This window comes from Thunnus maccoyii, chromosome 8 (assembly GCF_910596095.1).
Source record: "Thunnus maccoyii chromosome 8, fThuMac1.1, whole genome shotgun sequence".
Taxonomy (NCBI): Eukaryota; Metazoa; Chordata; class Actinopteri; order Scombriformes; family Scombridae; genus Thunnus; species Thunnus maccoyii.
This window is the reverse complement of record NC_056540.1, coordinates 26,603,101-26,622,956: the sequence shown is the minus strand read 5'-3', so window position 1 is coordinate 26,622,956 and position 19,856 is coordinate 26,603,101. Positions and strand designations below refer to the sequence as shown.

The window sequence follows — 19,856 nt, the reverse complement described above, 5'->3', positions numbered from 1 at the left end:
CGTTATGTTTAAGAATGGCTACGTTTACTAGGGGTGTACCCGAATACAAAGTCTACAAGTCACCGACTGACCTGCGCCCCGAGGCAGCCCTGTCTGCTGAAAATGATGTTCATATACAATTAATGTGCATTAGTGGATATGTTTTTAAGAAAACATTTATGTTGAATGTATCTAGAAATGTTGACTGTCAACTTATTTAATTTGTTTTCCAATATTCACTCCTGGAATTTGAAGCCTGACGATGTTTTTATGGATGTGTTTAGTCAACTCAAAGTACTTGGTTCAGATAAGGGAAAAATCTCATTTCATGTTGAATTTGAATAAACTAAAACCATAATCTTCCCTTAACCTTAACCAAACATTTTAGTGGCCTAAACTGAACAACGTGGAAAGCATGACGCAAACTCAAAGTCATGCTACATCACTCCCCTTGACGTCTGCACTGTGTAAGGATGTCACATCTCCTGAATTGGAAAAAAAGTGTTGCCAGTGAATGTAATATAAACAACATTATTTCCTCCAAAATTAATTTTGCAAGGTAAATTAGTGACATATTAATGTAGTTTGTAGGGGACAGGGTTAGGAGACTGAATTAGCATGTAAGAGCCACAAAACAAATAAGTGCTCAATAAATTCATGAAAACAGAAAGCTGTGGATAATGTACATTATATTGTACCGATTTTACATAAATCTACAGAATTGTCAGACTTTCCTAATAAAAATAATATTTTTATCACCTATTTCATCCTCAGCAGCAGGTCGCTCACAAGTAAACATCATGTTTTGGCTCTCCTAGGTAATCTCAACACTTTTAAGTCCTTTCACAGTCTTCCTGTCTGTCTTGTACTGCTGCAGGCGAAGCAAATACAGCTCAAGAATGCTTTCCAATAGAGAATCATGCCTGTCTTCCCAGATGCTCTCATAATATCAGATTTTTCCCTCTTTATCATTACGCCTCACAGAAAGAAAATGGTCAGAGATGTTTCTGACTTAAGGCTCTGGACCAGGAACAATTTTGAGACCCTCATCTTTTCTTCCTGTCTCAATCAATGTGCGATTTAGCCCACAACGGAATTCCCATTCACATAATTTCCAATGGATTTCTTTAGGTTAAAGGACTGTGAAAGACTTGATATGGTTCATCAGGCTGGAAGCTGCAACACCTAAGGAAAGCAAAATATTTATCAATACCCTGTCAAATGTAAGGAGCATAGGAAGTGTTTTTTAACTTCTAAGAGCTTTGTCTGCAGCCCATAAAGGCACAATGTGGTTTCATCCCCTCTGTCGACTGTTGCCAGGGTTACATATTTCAGCCATGTTCTCTCTACACTGCAGAAAATATTTACCCCGGCATGTAATTTCATGTACTGTTGAGGATTTAAATGTCAGCTTTTTGAACACAACTAAAGAAATCAGCAAAATGAGTTAGTTTGCTTATTGAAATGCATTTTCAATTATTATTTATATAATATAAATTATAAGACATTTCACAAAATAACTACAGCATGTGGAAATTTTTGTCAAATTTTCTATACTACCACAAACTTACTCCTGAAAATGTCTTCATTAGGAAATTCTTTCACTGGGAAGATAAGCATACATGCAGTGCAGCACCGCAGGCTGTTGCCTGGGTGACAGATCTCAGTCATGCTCTTGAGTGGCCGATAGGAAGACTTCTGGGAGGTGTCACTGTGGGCCAGCGAGGCGCACTAGCAAGTGTTTTTGTCTGCCTTTGAGCAGCCCTTCCGGCAGCTGGTCTCTAGAAGAACAGTACAGCTCAGTTCTTATCAACTTCTGACCCCCCTCCTCCCTTCCCCCATCCTATTTCTCTCTGTCTCTTTCTCTCTTCCTCCGTCTCTCCTTTTGTTCACTGACCTGTTTCCTGGAGGCTTTCTGATGGCCGTGGATGGAGGATGTAGGTTTCACAAGAACGGAGCCTGATGAATGCTCTCTATACTAAACACCCAATGTGTGATCATTGTGCAGCGCCCCCAATGTCCCAGTCGTCATTTCAGCTCTGCCTTTTGTTGTTTTCTATGCACTTTTGAATGCTTTAGCTCTAGCTGAAGGGAGGGGGTGAGGAGCGACTATGTGCAAGCTGTGGAGCAGAGGAAACTGTCTGAACAGCTCATCTGTGCCAGTTATTGACTAAGAAGGACTGCTGGCCACTATAGCAACAACACCCACCACTAACTAAAAACATGTACTTTTGATGATAACATCAAAACATTAAAGGGAACTCCAACGATTTTACACACCAAAGTCAGTTTATTAGTCATGGTGAGCACTTCTCAGCTGGTAAAAATTGTTGTATGATTTTGTGGCTCTGGAGGGGAAAAAATAACACCAGGGTTATCTTAGCTTGGAGACCATGTAGCCTACTTTACAACAAACCCTTACAAGATGCCATCCATTTGCATGATGGGAAGTGTAGTATCCAGGATTTTGGGACATTGACCTGGGGAGTAAAACCTGTTACAGAAGTTTTTCTAATATATAGTCAAATCAATAAACACGGAAACACTCAGTACAAAAGCAAAATCCACTGAGACCTAACCATTTACAAAGCGACCTTGCCATAAAGAAGTATAAATTAAAATAGAATTAATTTAATTAATTAATTTTTACAAGTCCCTCAAATTTATGGAAGTGCAATACAATTGTTCTTTTAATTAACAGTAGTGTAGTTTGTGCAACAACCAGCTGTCTTGATATCATGAAGTCAGGAAAAATCTTCTGCCTCTAAATTTATTTAAACACAGTGACTAAGGGTATGTGTGTCTGTGTGTGTGTGTGTGTGTGTGTGTGTGTGTGTGTGTGTGTGTGTGTGTGTGTGTGTGTGTGTAATTTTGGTCTATTAGCTTGCTGTTCTGCTCAGAGATGAGAAGAGAAGAGAACAATTTGTTCCCAACTTGCAAGGTTATTCTCAAAGAATTTTGATATTAGACAAAGGCAAAAACAAAAGCTACGGTGGTAGAAATGAGTTCAAAACCACCAAGTTTGTTTTTTTTTTCAAGAGTAAGCTGCAGGTTAAAAGTGCGAAACAATGTCCTAAAAAGGCAAAACTCTATTCTGTTACAATCAGTTTTGATTCTGTATATATTTGTAAATGAAATGTCATGCTCTCTCTTCTGAGAAAAAAATCAAAACCCACAAGGAAGAAATGTATATTTCATATTTTATGGTTCCATCACCATTGCCATCTGGCTGTGCATTGACAAGTCATTAGTAATGTTGAGTGGTTATTCAAGTAGTGGTTATGGTTAAGGTCAGGGTCTCCAGGAAAGTAATGTAAGTCTGTGTAATGTGTGTATGTGTGTGTGTGGGTGTATGTGTGTGTGTGTGTGTGTGTGTTTCCCTCAGAGTAAGCTGCTAAACAAAACAATTGTGTTGCAATGCCCTGTTCTGCCACATGAGATCTGTTTTAAACTGAGAATGTAAGAACAGCAAGCTATTCTGGAAGACATGCTTATAAGCACTACATATTCTATAGAAACACTAGTATTGGTCCAATATGAAATGCTCAAACGTTTGATTATGTAACACCTCATCTTATGAAAAGATTAAACACAATTACAACTAATAGCAGCTCTTTGTAAAGGCTAATTTATACCTTATTCACATAAATTATGCAGTGCTTTGATAAATTTTTAAATATATTTGGTACCTTAAAATCACTGCCTAAGTAGTGTGGTTTTAGTCCTGCATCTTAGATCTGAAGAAAGGGAAGCACTGTGCTGTGTTGTGTGTGTGAACAGGCTCACCAATCCATCCCGCTAAGCACAATATAGAATACTTCAGCCATATTGATTCTGCAAAGCCAGCCCATACATCACATATAGCTACTTTGTTCGCATTTCATCTGCCTCCTGTAATAAAACACATTGTATGTTCACTGACCTTTAGTGGAAATACCAAAGCAGACTTTGTATCTGCAGTTATATGTTGTAATGATCACAGAACCTGCCTGACCAAAATTAGTTAAAAGCACAACTTCATCGAGCATCTGAGGGGGCAGCTGCCATAGCAACCAGACGCTCAGTATTTGCTGAAGATGAATAGGAATCAACTCAGGAAGGTGGAGCATATAGTAATACATACTATCCTGTGCTTGATGGCTCCTGTTTGAATTTTTTTTTTTTATATCACAAGGAAATTGTGAAGACCAAGACCCTTTTGATTTCCTTTTACCCTCTTCACTCTCTTAATAGAAGAGGATGGTGCCATTTGACCTCCCATCAATGAGAAGTGACCCCTACACTCACAGTTACCTTCAACCTCTCAATACTTCATCATCCGCGTTTGAACCCAGACTCATCCCCTCGTCCATGACCTTTATCTTATCCCTCTGCCCATGACCATCATTTTTACCTCCATTGGACAGTTAATTTCAATAAACTCAATACATGCATAAGTGATGTGGTTTATTGAAAATGGCATTGAATTTGGTGAAGAATGTAGTCTTAGTATATGCAGCATTTTATAAAGCTGAAACTATAGCAGTGATCAGGCAGGGCTTGAAAAAATGACAAAATAGAAATGATTGGAAATAACTGGTGATAAAAACAGTGTTTCTGTAAGAGAAGAGACACTCAGAGCAGAAGATTGGTGGGTCTGACATTTTTCTGTTGTTGTACTGTTGGAATTACTGAATTTTTTACTGCATTACCAATACACTGAAACTACGATATACTGAAAGTATGAAGACGGCATGTAAATATGCACAAAGTTTTGAGTTTGCAGTAACAGCACAGCATCAACTATATGACTGACCTGACTCTTCCTCGCCCTTCTGCACACCTGTGTTCCCCAATCTGCCTAGTAAACTGGCCCGTTCCCATTCATTCCTTGCCAGATCGTCTTTTGAGCCACGGCCATAAAGTGTTTCAGCCATTTTTTCCTGCCAGTCTGTTCTGCCTGCTGTTGTAACCCCTTTCCTGCCTTCCTGGACTTATGCCACCTTGTCAGCTCCCTTGATTCGTCTACCTGTTGCCTTCTTGGTTTTTTTGACTACGAATAAAAGCTGAACTTTTTATCTTCTCTGCTTTGTCTGGCAGTTGGGATTTTGGGTCTGTTTTTACCTAGCCATTACACTATTAAATATGGTTACTATATAGTATATACTATACTATATACTACATTATGTTTTACTATACTCTACACTATCTAGGGTAACAGGATATGACACTTTTAAACATTTCTGAATGTCAAAAAAGAGTTGATGAGATGCACACTGACTGTCATTTGTATGAAAAATCCCACTGAGAGGAAGACAGCAACTCCTGAGAGTGGCTTCAGTTTTCATACACAAGTGCTCCCTTGTACTGTTTAAAACAGTTTTGACATTGTGTCTTTGTCAAAGCTTACACACTTTGAATAAGCTAAAGTACAAAATCCCATAGAAAAATATGGAGATTACACAATACTACCACTTCAAAAGGAAGCAAACAAACAGAGCAGTGACCTTCCTCAGGCCACGGTTTTCAACATAAAGTGAGCATTAAAAAGTAAGATTGAGGTTGCAGCTGCAATCATTTCTTGGGCTTTGATGCATTCATCACTATGAGTGATTTTCATGCAAATTTGACTATTTTTGACAAGCACCTTCTGTTACACAGAGGGCTGTTTTATTGTGCAGGCAAAACACAAAACAGAACTTGTTATGTTGACAGAACACTGGACCATGACATACTGGTATTTGTTCATAAATAATCTGTTTGTATGGCTGAAAAGTAAATAACATGCGCTGTAGCCGTGTGTTAAGGTATTAAATGTGATTAGGGTGCTAATGTAGTAGAGTATTGTGAGGATTATGGATTGCTGTACTTTCAATAGCTATTTTCATAACTCTGTTCAGTCAAACTCTCCTTGATTGAGCAATTGCAGCTTAATGTGGTTGGGTTGATGGGTAGAGCCAAGTACCTACAAGGAAGTCTGGATAATGAATCGGCAACATGTTGGTATTGTGATATCTATTGGCAGAATCCTCTTGTCTTGTTATCTTGGTGTTCATGATAAATATCCTCACTTGTCCGCGTTGTAATTCTTTCTATTGACATTTCACTGAATTGGAGCATAGATCAAAGTGTAAAAACGACTTAAAAAACTGTATTTCCCCCTGATTCATCTCCTTGATTATCAGAAATTTCTTCTTTATTGAACCGCTGTCAGAATCAATCCTTTTCACTATCAGGTGCACACTCAAGAGTTAGAAATAATTACCTTTCTTTAATCAAACTTCCAAGATTTAAAAAAAGCTGCCTTTACTTCTCTCTCTCCTTTATTGCATCCTCTGCTATCATTCTAACAATTACAATAAACTGCATTTATATGAAAGCTATAAATTCAACCTGGTTACAAGCAGTGACAATATGATAAAACTGTAAATCCCTGCGTCTATCATCTGGATTCTTGTTTACAGAGGCAGAATTGTAATAGAATAAAAGGTCAGCATTAAAAGGTATTTCATTGGATATAGCGCTATAACTCTGATTTCCTTCTGGTGAGCAAATGGTGAAATCAGAAAATGTCAGATAATTTATGCAGCGGCCTCCTTTTCCCAGTGTTTCTCCTGCTGTTTTATCACAGCAGGGGGGATGTGGAGCTGCTAAGAGATGTGAGGGTTTTTTTTTCAGTGTCATTTTGAAATGTTTGCTCTGGACTTGACTGCTGCATAACACAGTTGGTCTCAACACCGAACTGAAAAGCTCTAAACTCAGATATGAGCAACCTACTCCTATCCACCACAGGACCAACAGTCTCCTCTTAAACTTAAGTCTCGCTGTGTTAAAATAGGAGCCAACAGCTGGGAACAGTTTGGAGTTGCCTCTTCCTTGCTGCATCATTACACTCTCTGCCTGTCTGCTGCCTGAGTGTGTATATGGCTGAGTATATGTGTTGTGTGTGTATATATGTGTCTGTTTCTTTGTCCTCTCTTTCAGACACAGTGTCACACACACACACACAGTGCTCTCACCTGCAGGTGCTGACCTAGCTTTTGTGGATGCAGCCGCTGGCCGAAGTCCTATCTCTCTCCCCATCTCATCATGTTTCTCTGTTATTTGTTTTCTTATCTCTTTCTAATTGTTCATTTAATTGTTTTGCCCTGGCACCTATTACATACTCAGCTGTCTTTGTTGTCGATAGCTCTTTGAATTGGTTTTTAGTGTTGGGAATTTGAGCTTGTAAGCATGATGCCACTGGGTACCTCCACTAAACAATTTAAGTAGATCTGCTATAGCTTTTCAACATACACTTTTTGTAGTGTTTTGTTTTAAATTGTTACACAAAACACTACATCATATTGTTTTGTGAGCGATTTGTGATCAGCAAGATTAGGGTCCTTCTCTGTAAAATTTCAGACAAGCACTGTAACAATACCTGATTGTCGATTAGCAGTAGATATCCACAAAGTTCTTTTTTTAGATATCCGCCTACAATGGAAATGAATGGAATTTTATTTATGGTGTGCACAGCTCTGATAACTTGAATTCAACTCTCTCTTTCTCTCTTTGCAGATTCAGTGACCATGTTACTTTGAATAATCCAAGGAACATGCCATTAACACTTTTCACTGTGACTGTTTCTTCTATAGAAAGTAGGCAAATGAAATCACAACTATCGGCATAGTTAAGAAACCACTAGACGTAACTGAGAAAGTATTTATTGTTCAAGAGAAATACCAAGCCTCTGATTTGATTGACAGCTGAGCCAGCAAGAGACAACTTAAACACATTTTGGCAATAATTGTAGTTTACAAGCCATGAACAGACATAGTTTTGTTAGGGGTATAAAAAATAAAGACCACACCATTTAGCTTATAAACTGACCGATCAGGTAAGTTGTTACAGAACAACACATCTCCCTGCTTGTAGATAAGACAGCGACATTAGCTAGAAAGCTTGAAGTTCAAAGTCTGTGTTTCTGTTTACGTTTTGTCTCATGCTGTTGTCTCATCACTGTCAGTCAATAATAGAATTGTTACTGTTCATGTAAATGAAATGATTTGATTGGCTAAATGCAAAGAAGTCCTCTTTCTATTCATGGATGGAGATTCAACGTTACTAATGACTGGTCAATGCACAGCCAGAAGGCAACGTGATGGAACCATAAAATATGAAATATACATTTCTTCCTTGTGGGTTCTGATTTTTTTCTCAGAAGAGAGCACATGACATTTAATTTACAGATACATACAGAATCAAAACTGTAACAGAACAGAGTTTTGCCTTTTTAGGACATCGATTTGCACTCTAACCTGCAGGTTACTTTTGAAAAAAACAAAAAAAAAAAAAACACTTGGTGGTTTTGAACTCATCTCTACCACCTTAGCTCTTCTTTTTGCCTTTGTCTGATTTCAGACATTCTTTGAGAATAACCTTGTAAGCTGGGGATGAACTGTCCTCTTTCCTTTTCATCTCTGAGCAGAACAGCAAGCTTATGACCAAAACTACACAAATACACACACACACACACACACACACACACACACAAAACATAAACACATAAGGAGAACATAAAAGCATCCATACACAAGCCTGACACAGAGATACAATGAAACATCCACTGCATAACCACCTGAAAAAAAACATAAAACTGTCCTGTTTCCAATCCCTGAACTCCCTGTAGAGTTCACTGAATTGTTCCCTAACTGACCCATGAGACGGGCAGATCAAAGAAACGGCCCACAGACTGTGGCTTTAACAGGGCTTCACATGTGAAATACCCGGATTCCTTTAATGGAGGCAAACATCACCACAGAGCCAGGCAGCAGGAGAGCAGTTACCTCTCCCTGTGAGAGATCCCGCTCAAACACTTGAAACCTCAGTCGCTCATTTTTGATGATAATACACTGTTTTCTGAACTGGAGCCTTTTTCAGCTTTTCAACTTTATATTCCCAAAGGGAGCCAGATGAAACACACAACCGTATGAGACTGGAACAAAAAACATAATATAATACAAAAAAACATATGCTAACCCCCAAAACACAAGCTCATGTTAAATAATGTACATCAGTAACATAAAATCCAATGTATATCCAGCCATCAACAACCAACCCAAGCTTTCGGTGTGCAGACTATTGTTCTGATTCTGACTCTTCAACGTCTTCAACATTTGATGATGGTTTGATATGAATTTGTCATCTTCCCAAAATGATATTCTCACTTTGTTGTACCTTTTATTTATTTCTATGATATATCAGCATGAAGTCTATCTATTCTTGGTTTAAATGAGCTTCAACTAACAATGTGCACCAACAGACTGTAGATCCACCGGGCACACTTTAAAAAAGTTAAAATATCCACAAAACTAACTTTCTGAAACATCAGTACTAAATATCAGACTTTACTCTCAAAGTCTAAAAATTTTTGTTATAGACTAAGCATTTTGCATATTATCACTTTAATATTTCATATTATTTTAGCTTTTAATAATTTGATTATGTCCTTAGATATTACATGGCAGTCGTTGCCAGCAATGACTCCCACGCTTGTAATTGTTGCACATTTGGCAAATAAAGACCCTGAACTGAATTATAAGCAAAAATAAACACAAAAATATCACGTTTACCTCACTAAACCAGAATGCAAAGCACCAACAAGTCATGTTGCTGCATGTCTTTTTTTCCCCGTTTACACACAACTGAAAAATACATATTATGTTTATGCTGTTGGAATCATGCTTTCCATCCACAAGTGCAATTAATTGTTAAATGCAAACAGTTCAGGTTTGTTTTTTGAAGAATGTTGAAAGTAATTTTGGGAAATAACAGTAATTAAAGGAGCAGCTGAGAGAATGTGCATCTGAGAAAAGGCTGATCAAAAAGAACAAAATGACCTCTAGAATTCAAAGAACATCTTAAAAGTTTCTTGCATAACAGTGTAAAAGCATCTGTGATGACCCCCTGCTGAGTCATCTGGTGTTGCTGTGTGGTTCACCTGACTCTTTGCTCACCTTGCAGGTGGATCGTTAGGGTAACCTGGTGCACCTGAGGGCTCCGGTGTGTTCCCAGGTTATTTAAGCCTGGCTGCGGTGCAGCTCTGTCTGGTTACTCTCTGGCACTCAGCTGCTGTGGCTGCTGCTCGAGCTCTCCCCCCTCCCCTCCTCCCTCTTCCCCCTTCCCCCTAGATGCCTTTTTGATTTGGTTATGTTGCTTTTGTTCTTTGACTTTGCTTTTATGCATTGTACAACACTCAAACACACATCTTTCACTCATGCACATTACACTACTGATTATACTGATATCCATACCCCATAGTATAAATGAGGTGTGGTTGTAAATAGTTGTTTAATTTGATTTCATAAATTATCTTTTGTTACTCCTTTATCATGATGTGTCTAATTGTTTGTTGTGGCCAAAGAGTCAGGTCATAACAATATCTAAAGTTAGATTTTTTCTTTAATTTGCAGTCAATGCAGACAGTGTAATATCAGTTTCACAGCTTGCACCCTTTTATGCATTAAAAAAAATCTGTATGATTATTGGAAATGCAACTGACAAGCCAACAGCTGCTGAGATGTGTTGGCTACAATCCAGATGAGACCTTTTGTTTAAGCGGGCAGACCATCAGGGAACATGTCCTTAAAGGAGTACAATAGCATTGTCTGCAAAACAGACAGCGCTTAGCAGCACTGCTGACAATATAAAGAAATGTTTCAAGTGGATCAAAGCTCTAAATGAAGTGGACAAAGTGAAAGCTGATTAAGACACAGGGCTGAAGAAAAGAGCAAACATGCAAGGAAATGTATTGATCAACTCTCTGTGTTGCTTATAATGAAGTGTTTGGAGGGATGACACTATAGGTTGTACAGAGATACCTTCTTTAAGAAAAGGTTTAGAGTGGAGTAAATGAGAAAACAGTTGAGGTGAGTCAAAAATGCACAGAATGAGAGAAAGGATAAATTTAGCTTTTTAATTAAAAAATCCCCAAATTATCACGTGGCATGTACTGTATAATGCTGAACAGTCAGCTGTCAGTTCTCCTTGTATCATGTGTCTGTACACACGTTTATAAAATGTGGTTGTACATCTGCATACATTTATTTTAGTGAGGTATTAATAATTGAGTATATTTTGTTATGATATACACAACAGCTAAACAGCTACTCTAGTATCAAAAAACAGGCCCTCCAAGATTATTTCCCCTGCTCTTATCCACCTTTAGCTTGAGTCATCCTGCCCCTTTTAAAGGACACAGCCGGCCTGAAGACAGTTGCTCTTACATTTACATTACATTTACATTTTGCTCAGCGAGACATAACATTACAACAACAGAAAGTACAGGGACGTGTCTGTCTGTTCACTGCTTTCTTGCTCTGCTTATCACACTGTAAAGGCGTTTTTTCGCTCTGCCCTGTCATTTTCATTCATCACTCCCTATTTCTTTATCTTTCCCTTTCTCTCTCTCCCTTACACACACATACAAACACACACAAATCCTAATAAGTTTGACAAGAACACCCTGTAAGACCAGACAACGCAAGCGGATCAAATCTTAATCACCACGATGATGGGAAGGACAGATTTCCCTCTATGCATGCTAATGAGCATCCGACTTCAGCAGAAAAGGTTACTCAGTGAATTAAAAAAGAGAATTCCACCCAATCCTAATTAACTGAACTTCAAGTTGACTCGACATATATTTGAATGTCAGCGCCTTATAGACGTGTTTTTGTAAATTGCTCAGTGAAGCCTCAGTGAAAATTCAGTTTTCATGTCATGTTGCTCCTGTTAAAATGACCATACTTGTTAACCTTTATTTCACTGTCTATAGAAAAAGAAATAAATGATTTAATACATTATTGTCCTTGTTGCGGTTATAAATTTAACTTAAAATTAAAATGAATATTTTCTGAGCTGAAGCCCAAATGACTTCAGTGTTATAAATATGACCATTTGTACATGTTATGTGTGTATGTTATATGCGCTACTGCATTTATGAGAGGACATTGTGCCCACTCAACTGAATACATCCGCAAAGGTTGGATGCGGTTGTGAAATAATGCTGTGCACCATAGCAGTGATAAATCCCAGATGCCAAAGACAGCTGATCTATAATCATTCTGGCAGCCCTGCATCTCCATGACACACTGCCTGACTCTTATGATAGATATTGCCTCTGCCACAGCAACACCTCACTCTGAAACCTGACAGAGTCCCATATTGAAACAGTGAAGGTAAACGGTGTTGTTGGTGTTGATGTTGTTGTCTGTTGCCAAGGATAAGGCCTCGGTTACTTATTTTTAGGATAAGGCTCTGTGATCTGAGGAGACAATCTCTGATTCTTTATTTGACAACCAAAGATGTGCAAAAAAAATTATTCTTCTGTGCAGAGACACACAGTACCGGTACCTTAGACAGAGAAAATGTGAATAAATAAAACAGAAATATATAAATGGATTCATTAATTAATCCCAGTACTAGGGAAAACAAGATACTTGTTCTGAAGGCCGTTCTCTGTGCTGCATGCTTGCTCAGCTAAAGGATGGGACCCTCCATCTGGCAATGAAAGCCTATTAGGTGACTCCTTATTGCATCATCCCTCTCTCATTCAGTACTAGGTAGGTAAAATCCAAGCAGATGTGATAAATGACTGTATTTTACATTCCATATATAATATTAACCAGAGCAATAAATAACAGTAAAAGTCAGCTCTGATTCCAAATCTGCAGCAAATGAGAGCTTAAAACAGCTATCCACTGAAAAGCCATGTGCCCTGTACTGGATTTTAGCCTTCCAATGTTAAATGGAATTTATCATCAACTTGGGAAAAAAATGCCAATACTCCTAAAAACAACAAAAAAACCATAATCAGATAAAATAAAAACAAATAAAAATGAAGGAAAAAGTTCCATTTGACATTTGGTAGTATGACAAAAATAATCCTAATTTATGGTCCATATATTAGCTTTTTTTTCTCCTGGAACTTTCAGCCACATCTCTCAGTATTCATCAGTGAATTGAGCTGACTGAGTTGAGTGCATGTGAAGTTCACCTGATCAGTTCAGTTCAGGTCACCTGATGACAACTGAGTGAACTCATTTGCAGATGGGCTGATGAGGACGATGAGACACAGTTAAGAGCTTCATAGAAAAAAACTTGAAATGGACTTTGATTATTTTGTCAAATAAATTAAACCGATTTACAATTGTTTGATTTGTTCAATGTATAACTCAGCTGTAAAAGTCAAAATTAATTAGTTGAGGTCATCTTTGGATTGTCTCATTGACATAGTTGGTAGGTTTTTGCTGTGAAATGCATTTTTGAAGCCAAACCACCCTGATTCTCTTGAGGTCAGGGGGGAAATAAACACAAGCCACCTGTCAGATTCTGTTAAGTTTAGCGTTGCCTTTCTACTCAATGAATAATCGTTGTAAGATCATATTCTGGTTTTAAAATGTGGTCTGTGTAGCTGGTGAAATTCAAGATGTACTAGCTTCTAATAGCAGAGGACATAAAAGTTTGCTTCCTACCACGCTTGGAGCAAAAATGCCATTTGAGCCACCTGCCTTAGAGGCACTAAGCAACTAAGTCACTGGATACGAGACAGGAGGCAACTTCCAGCTGAGAGCCTCCGAATCATGCTGTAACTGACGCTATCTCAGTCTTGTGTTTTTTGAGGACAGAGGGAAGAGGGCTTGGTTGGGGGCTGTATTCAGGGCAAGCAGAGATCCACAGAGGGTTCTTTAGCCTCATTTTCTGACCGACCAGCTCCCAGGCCTATTTAATATTTCACAGCTCCCTCTGAAATGGAGGAGAATGCACTTAATTAAGTGTGAACAATAAATTGGCCATAACCAATGCTCTGCTGCGCATATATGGTCAGTTTCGGCTTTTGATCATTCAGCAAAGTCCCTGAATGCATATGTCCCTGAGATGCCGTGTGCATGTAGATGCATGAAATTACAGTATGACGTGATTCAACCATGACAAACTAGAACTTTGAAGTGTTAAATCGCCGGCCGGCTGTCAGTGACCTCAAACTGCTCTGCTGGTCTCGGAGGAGGAAGAGAGGTTTACTTTGCAAGAGGTGGGTGTCAAAAATAAAAACATAGGAGCATACTTTAGCAGAATATAAAGTATAATTTGGTAGGCAAACACACACGAGCACACACATTTGTGTATATGGAGATGTAATGAGAAACCTTTTTATGGAGAATATCCCTGTATTAAAGGAAAATCCATATAACCCTATACTCTACTGGTGTAAATTGCTTGAAGGTTTCCTTTGTTATCCATATATATGCCTTTCAATAATCCCCTGCTGCAGTTGTGTGGGTGGTTCGTCTAATTGTAGAGATGAGAGAGAACCGTAGATGATGATGATGCTGTGATATGTGTCTCAGTTGTTCAAAAAAACAAAAAGCTGTGAAAGACATATATACAAGTCATATTTTGCACCACTAATGAAAAAGAGACTCATTAATGGACAAAATGTAGGGCTTTTGAAAGGAATCCTCACTCTTTTTTAATGGAAATCCTGATTCTGTTTTACAGCTGAAATATTAAGTCCTATTAACCTCTAATGTATCTGTACACCAAAATTAAACTGGGGCTGCAAGTAATTATTTTTCTTTGTCTATCAATCTGGCAATTGTTTCCTCTATTCATTTTATATGTGAAATGTCAGAAAATAGTGAAAAATGCAAATCACAACTTTCCAGAGCCCGAGGTAATGTCTTCAAATGTAGTGTTTTGTCCAACTAACAGTCTACAATCCTAAGAAAATCACTTAACAATCATATGAAACAGAGAAGTGCAGTAAATATTCACTTTTTAGAAGGTGAAGCCAGCAAATGTTTGGCTTTTTGGTTTGAAAAGTGACTCAAAATTATAATTGGATTATCAAAATAGTTGCAAATTTGTTTTCTTTTTACCAACTTCTTGATTAATTGACTAATTGTTTCTGCTCTAATTCAAATATGAGCCGCAATGTCTACAATGACAGGTACAGAAAAGGTTTTTTATAAGGGGATGTTATATCAAATGCATTCATTAATTGTGAAAAAAGAATTTAGTAACACAGTATAAACATCGCCCGGCAACCCTAACACAATCATTGTTAACTGACTACTACTAATCTATAAAGCATTAATAAATGATTTATCAAACGGCAATGAGTTGTTATTTAGAGCTTATAAACCCTTAACAAAGTATTCTCTATTTCAAAGTTGAAAAACACAACACCAGAGAATAAAATTACAGAAGTTCAACATATATCATGAATGTCTGTTATTTTTAACAGCCGAGAAGTTTTTAGGGTGTATAAGTCATTTAAGCACATGTGGTCTCAGAGGTGGCTGTATTCTAGGAAGATGGAAGAAGATTTCTATACATTTATAGCTCTGGGTGGACAGCAGGACCATAAAACAGCACACGCATACACATACACATACATACACACAGTCACAATGACTCCCCCCGGTCTTGGCAGCAGATGCAGGCCTGTCCAGATGAACTGTTATTGATGGAGGAATGTATCATTCTCCCTCCCACTGTCTCTGACACACTGCATTGATGAAGTATGCTGCTGTACAGGCCAAGTACAACCAGAGTACGATACATCTAGAGTGCACGGATCCATACGTTCTGTTTCTCATCCCATAATAGGAGAAAAAAAATAAACTGGCAAGGAAACAAAAAAGCAATATACTCTTTCAGACCAATAATGTAAGTAAAATATAGTACAATTAACTAAATTATGATATAAGTCAGCAGATATGTGATAAAAAAAATCTTCAACAAGTATTCCATGCCAAATTTTGGTACTTAAATGCTTTCATTGCTGATGCAGACACAGTTTAATCAGGACTCAGCTGTCCTTATTCATAACTGGCCAAAATACCAACTTCTTCCCTTTCTTAGGATGTAAAAGTGGGAGGGTAAATCTGTCTCTCAGTTCCTGTAGTCAACTTCAGTCAAATGGCAACATTTTCTCCCATGTTTCCCTCTCAGTATTAATGACAAATATGCTATCACTGGATCCAAAATGGAAGCTCACACCTTCATAAAGCCTGCAGTTACAATGTTTTAGCTCTCAATGTTCGACGTCAGCTTCGATATCTTTTTCCTTTTGTTCTCCACTGTGAGCTGTCTCAAAAAGTGCATTTTAACAGAAAACAGAATGGTGGTGTTAATGTACTACAATTAGAGATTGAGGTGGACTGTGAGGCAGACTGCCATCTACTGGCTTAAAAGCAAACCCCCCCCCCCACCCCTCCCCCACTCCACCTTACCCCAACCACCCTCACCCTTCTTACTGTTAACTCCCACTCAAGTTGTTCATTAGAAGAGATAGATAGGGTTCCTACACACACATTTTGGAAACACCAGAGATATGCACGTACACACTGACAGCCTGGGTGTCGTGTTAAAGGACAAAAAGAGAAAACCTCTTTTAGCTGCTGCCTCACAAATCAAGTCTTCTGTCACTGAACAGTTTGAACCCATTCATCCATCTGTCCTTTTTCTGTACCCACTTATTCCTACTCAGGGTTATCAGTGACTGTCTGCAGGTTTCAGTGATTTAGTGTTTTAATGTTAGACCAACAATAACTGAGCTGAAGCTATTGTTGTTCAAGTGGTGGTGAACCAGAACCACATTTTGTCATCCCACCGGTCTAAAACACCACACGTCAGCTACTTAGCATAAGGCAGTTGCTCCATTCAGTCCATTTACATGCACGTTATAATAAAAATATTCTGCTTAAGCAAATAAGTAGTTCACTTCACATATTTCAATGATTGCAGTGTCCTGATTTTACCAAAAAAATGATGAATCTACCTGATTTGTTTAGTGATCAGGTTAATTTCTAGATGAATATGTTGTTATCAACAGTAACAATACCATGAGTGAATAAAGGGATTTTGTTAGTGTTTAATTACATCTTCCAGCACTGCTCCGTGTTATTGTTTGTGTTTACCTCATGCATTTTTACATCAGGTTCCCTCCCTGACCTTTCAGGGCATGCACAGAATCAAACCACATAATGAAATCAGGAGGTGTTTATGTGCCACAGTCATTTCAAACAGTGACTTGAAAGTTTGTTTCAAAAATCTGTTAATCAGGTTATAAAATATTCCAATGTTTATCTTAATATGATTGAGATAACCAAGTTAAGGTATTTGTAATCAACTTTTTCTAAGGTTTTGACATAATCTAGTTAACCCTATTAGCAGAAGCAAATTGGAAGCCAGTTGGACCAAAATGGCATAATTAGAGGAAGCAGAGACAGAAAAAATGGGATGGATTTTTTTTAAAGTTATGCTATAGGTCTGTTATTATTATTATTATTTTGAATGTGTGAGACACATTTCAAAACAGGTCCGCCAATATTGCCTTTTGTGTGAATAAGATAAGATTATAAGATACGTCACTTTAGGTTAACGGTAGGAATAATAGACAACATTTCCGGAGACATTTCCTATAAATTCTCAAGTCGAACAATTTAGTGGAAAATCAGAAGATATGGTCTTATTTTCGTGACAAAGTGACAAATATTTGTATGTCGAACATCGACATGTCTCTCGCTTTGATCTGTCGGATGCAGTGAGGCTCTCCGAGCAGGAAGCTTTTATATGGTAATGAAATCGATTGGACCGATGCGCGCACCAATCAGAAGCGTTTGATTTATGTTTAAGGGACTGTTGAGAGGAGTAGTCGCTTGGCAACCGCCTAATGAATTGTGCGAGCTATTAAAAATAGCGACCATAAAAAACCTGTTTGCTGCCTCTTGTTGCAACAATTTCAAAGAAAATCTTGAGCAGCTCGGCTCTACTTGAAGAAAGAAAGGCTAATTGAATCAGATTTTCACTGAACTCAGTTTACATCAGTTGTTTGAGAAACGGTGTATGAAGTGATGTTAGAGTTGGATGTGAGGCAGCTTTTCATTAGATTGGAGAGTCGTGATTACGGTTTGATCATAAGCCATTTCTCTGTATTTTCCCATGGGAGTGCCAATTATTTTAAGGGCCTCGGCTGTTAATTAATCATACCCTATTAGTCCTTAATACATGTTAAAGCGTCGCCCAGTGACGCTCAGTGTAAATCTATGTATGGCTGTCTTACAGGCACCAACGATGGATGAACACCGCTCCTTCTGAGCTGAGAAAAGACGTGACATCGACACACACACTGCAAAAAATGTCCATCTCAGCAAGTCCTATCTCATTTTTTTTCTTCTCGAAACGACAGAAGAATGCAGTCAATGTGGCGAGATCGCTTTTATCCTTTGTTTCAAGATTTGTTTTCTTTTTTTTTTAACAAGGAAGAAAATAATCACATCACTTAATTGGTAGACTATAAGGAAACAGGTAATGTTCATCGGAATCAAGTACAATTGTTATCTCACCACACTCGTTTTTCGAGTTACAAGAAAAAATAATTCGTTTTAAAAGTGGTGGATGAAAAGAAGGGGTAACATCGATATTTTTGCAGTGTAGCCTTGTTTGATCTCTGAATCTGATGGAATGGGAAGGGAAAATGGGAAGGATGTGATTGACTGTTACTGTGGAAACCAACTTTCCCCTGCCTACACGATGCTCGTTCATCTTCAACTACCCAGCTCCCAGCCGTGATATGTTTGCTGACGGAATATAGATTAGACAGCTTAGATGATCTCCATCTCAATCAAAATAACTGATACGATTATCCGAACACATCCAAACGCACAACACACGTAGTGACATTTCATTGATGACATGCAAAACTGTTTTAAAAAAGGGGGGGGATTATATATTGGTCACTTACAACAATTGGTGACAGCGAAACTGTTTGCCACTTCCAGATTGTCAATGTGAGGCGTCAATCTGAATTCCGAGGTGCCAAATTGAACCATTCCTATCCGAAATGCGCTGTACTCTTGATCCGCGCCCCTTGGAAAGAGTCCCCCTGAAAGAGACATAACATTATCAGTCACCCTTGTACAGTTTGACGCATTTGCAAACAATTTTCCTCATCATTTTACGCACAAAGTCGCTGATTTTATCCAGTTCGTTTTTTTTTCTTTGAACTAATGGATACCCACCAATTTGAACACTGGGCGAGCCTCCAAGCGCGCATCCCCATAAAACCAGAAGGAATGAAATGGATAAATTCACTATCTTTTCCATGTCCACAGGTTAAGTGTCCACATCCACCAGGGGAGTCTGATATTCCTCGTTGTCTCAGGAGATGTTAGATCCGACACATATTGAAGACTTTCAGCCTTGGAGAAAAAAAAATCAGCAGCAAAGGAGCGTTTTTTTTGCAGGTGGCTAGCACTGAAAGGACAGCGGCAGTAAAGGAATGGTACCCTGCAATGTAGGTCTGCTGTCTCTGCTTCCGCTCCTCCTCGTCGCTCCCCTCCTGCCGGCAGCTGATACCTCCTCTAAACGCACAGGGACACTGCGCGTCTCCGCTCGGCGCGCCGGAGACCCTTTCAGCATCACACCCACAAGTGATGAATGTTAATGAGATGGCGGACAGAGACGAAAAGAGCCGAGCGTCAACAACTTGATGACAAGAGTGCACACTTCACTTCGAGCTGCAATGGAAACAAAACCTCTAGTTTGAATCTTATATTTGCTTTGTTTTTCGCTTTGCTTTACGCGCTATAATGAGCTGACACCCGTGAAGGCTGTTGACTCATAACATCCTAGGGCCATCAAATGTTTGCAGTTGGTTCATATTTTAATTACTGTTCACATGAAGAACCTCCAATGCATTTAAAGTGTCCTTATCAGAGTCACAGACAGATATGCCAGAAGGTCAATCTGCTTTTTTGTCAAAGCTCAATGGTCAAAAGGTTTTCCAACCCAACACCAAGAGCTTCATTTGGATTGACTTCTCATCTTACCCACCAAACTATTTAACT

General features: G+C 38.5%; 1 protein-coding gene across 2 annotated transcripts in view; it reads right to left on the bottom strand.

Annotated features, from left to right (window-relative positions):
* The window catches only part of gria2b (glutamate receptor, ionotropic, AMPA 2b), a 56,446-nt gene extending 37,066 nt beyond the window's left edge, over positions 1-19,380 (bottom strand). For both annotated transcript variants that reach the window (XM_042419431.1, XM_042419432.1), the window contains exons 1-2: positions 19,029-19,380; positions 18,752-18,892 (exon numbers count right to left, since the gene is read on the bottom strand). In XM_042419431.1, coding sequence (XP_042275365.1) covers positions 18,752-18,892; positions 19,029-19,113 — 226 coding nt within the window. In that variant the 5' untranslated portion in view covers positions 19,114-19,380. The remainder of the gene's footprint in view (positions 1-18,751; positions 18,893-19,028) is intronic.
* Between the last annotated feature and the right edge of the window lie 476 nt (positions 19,381-19,856).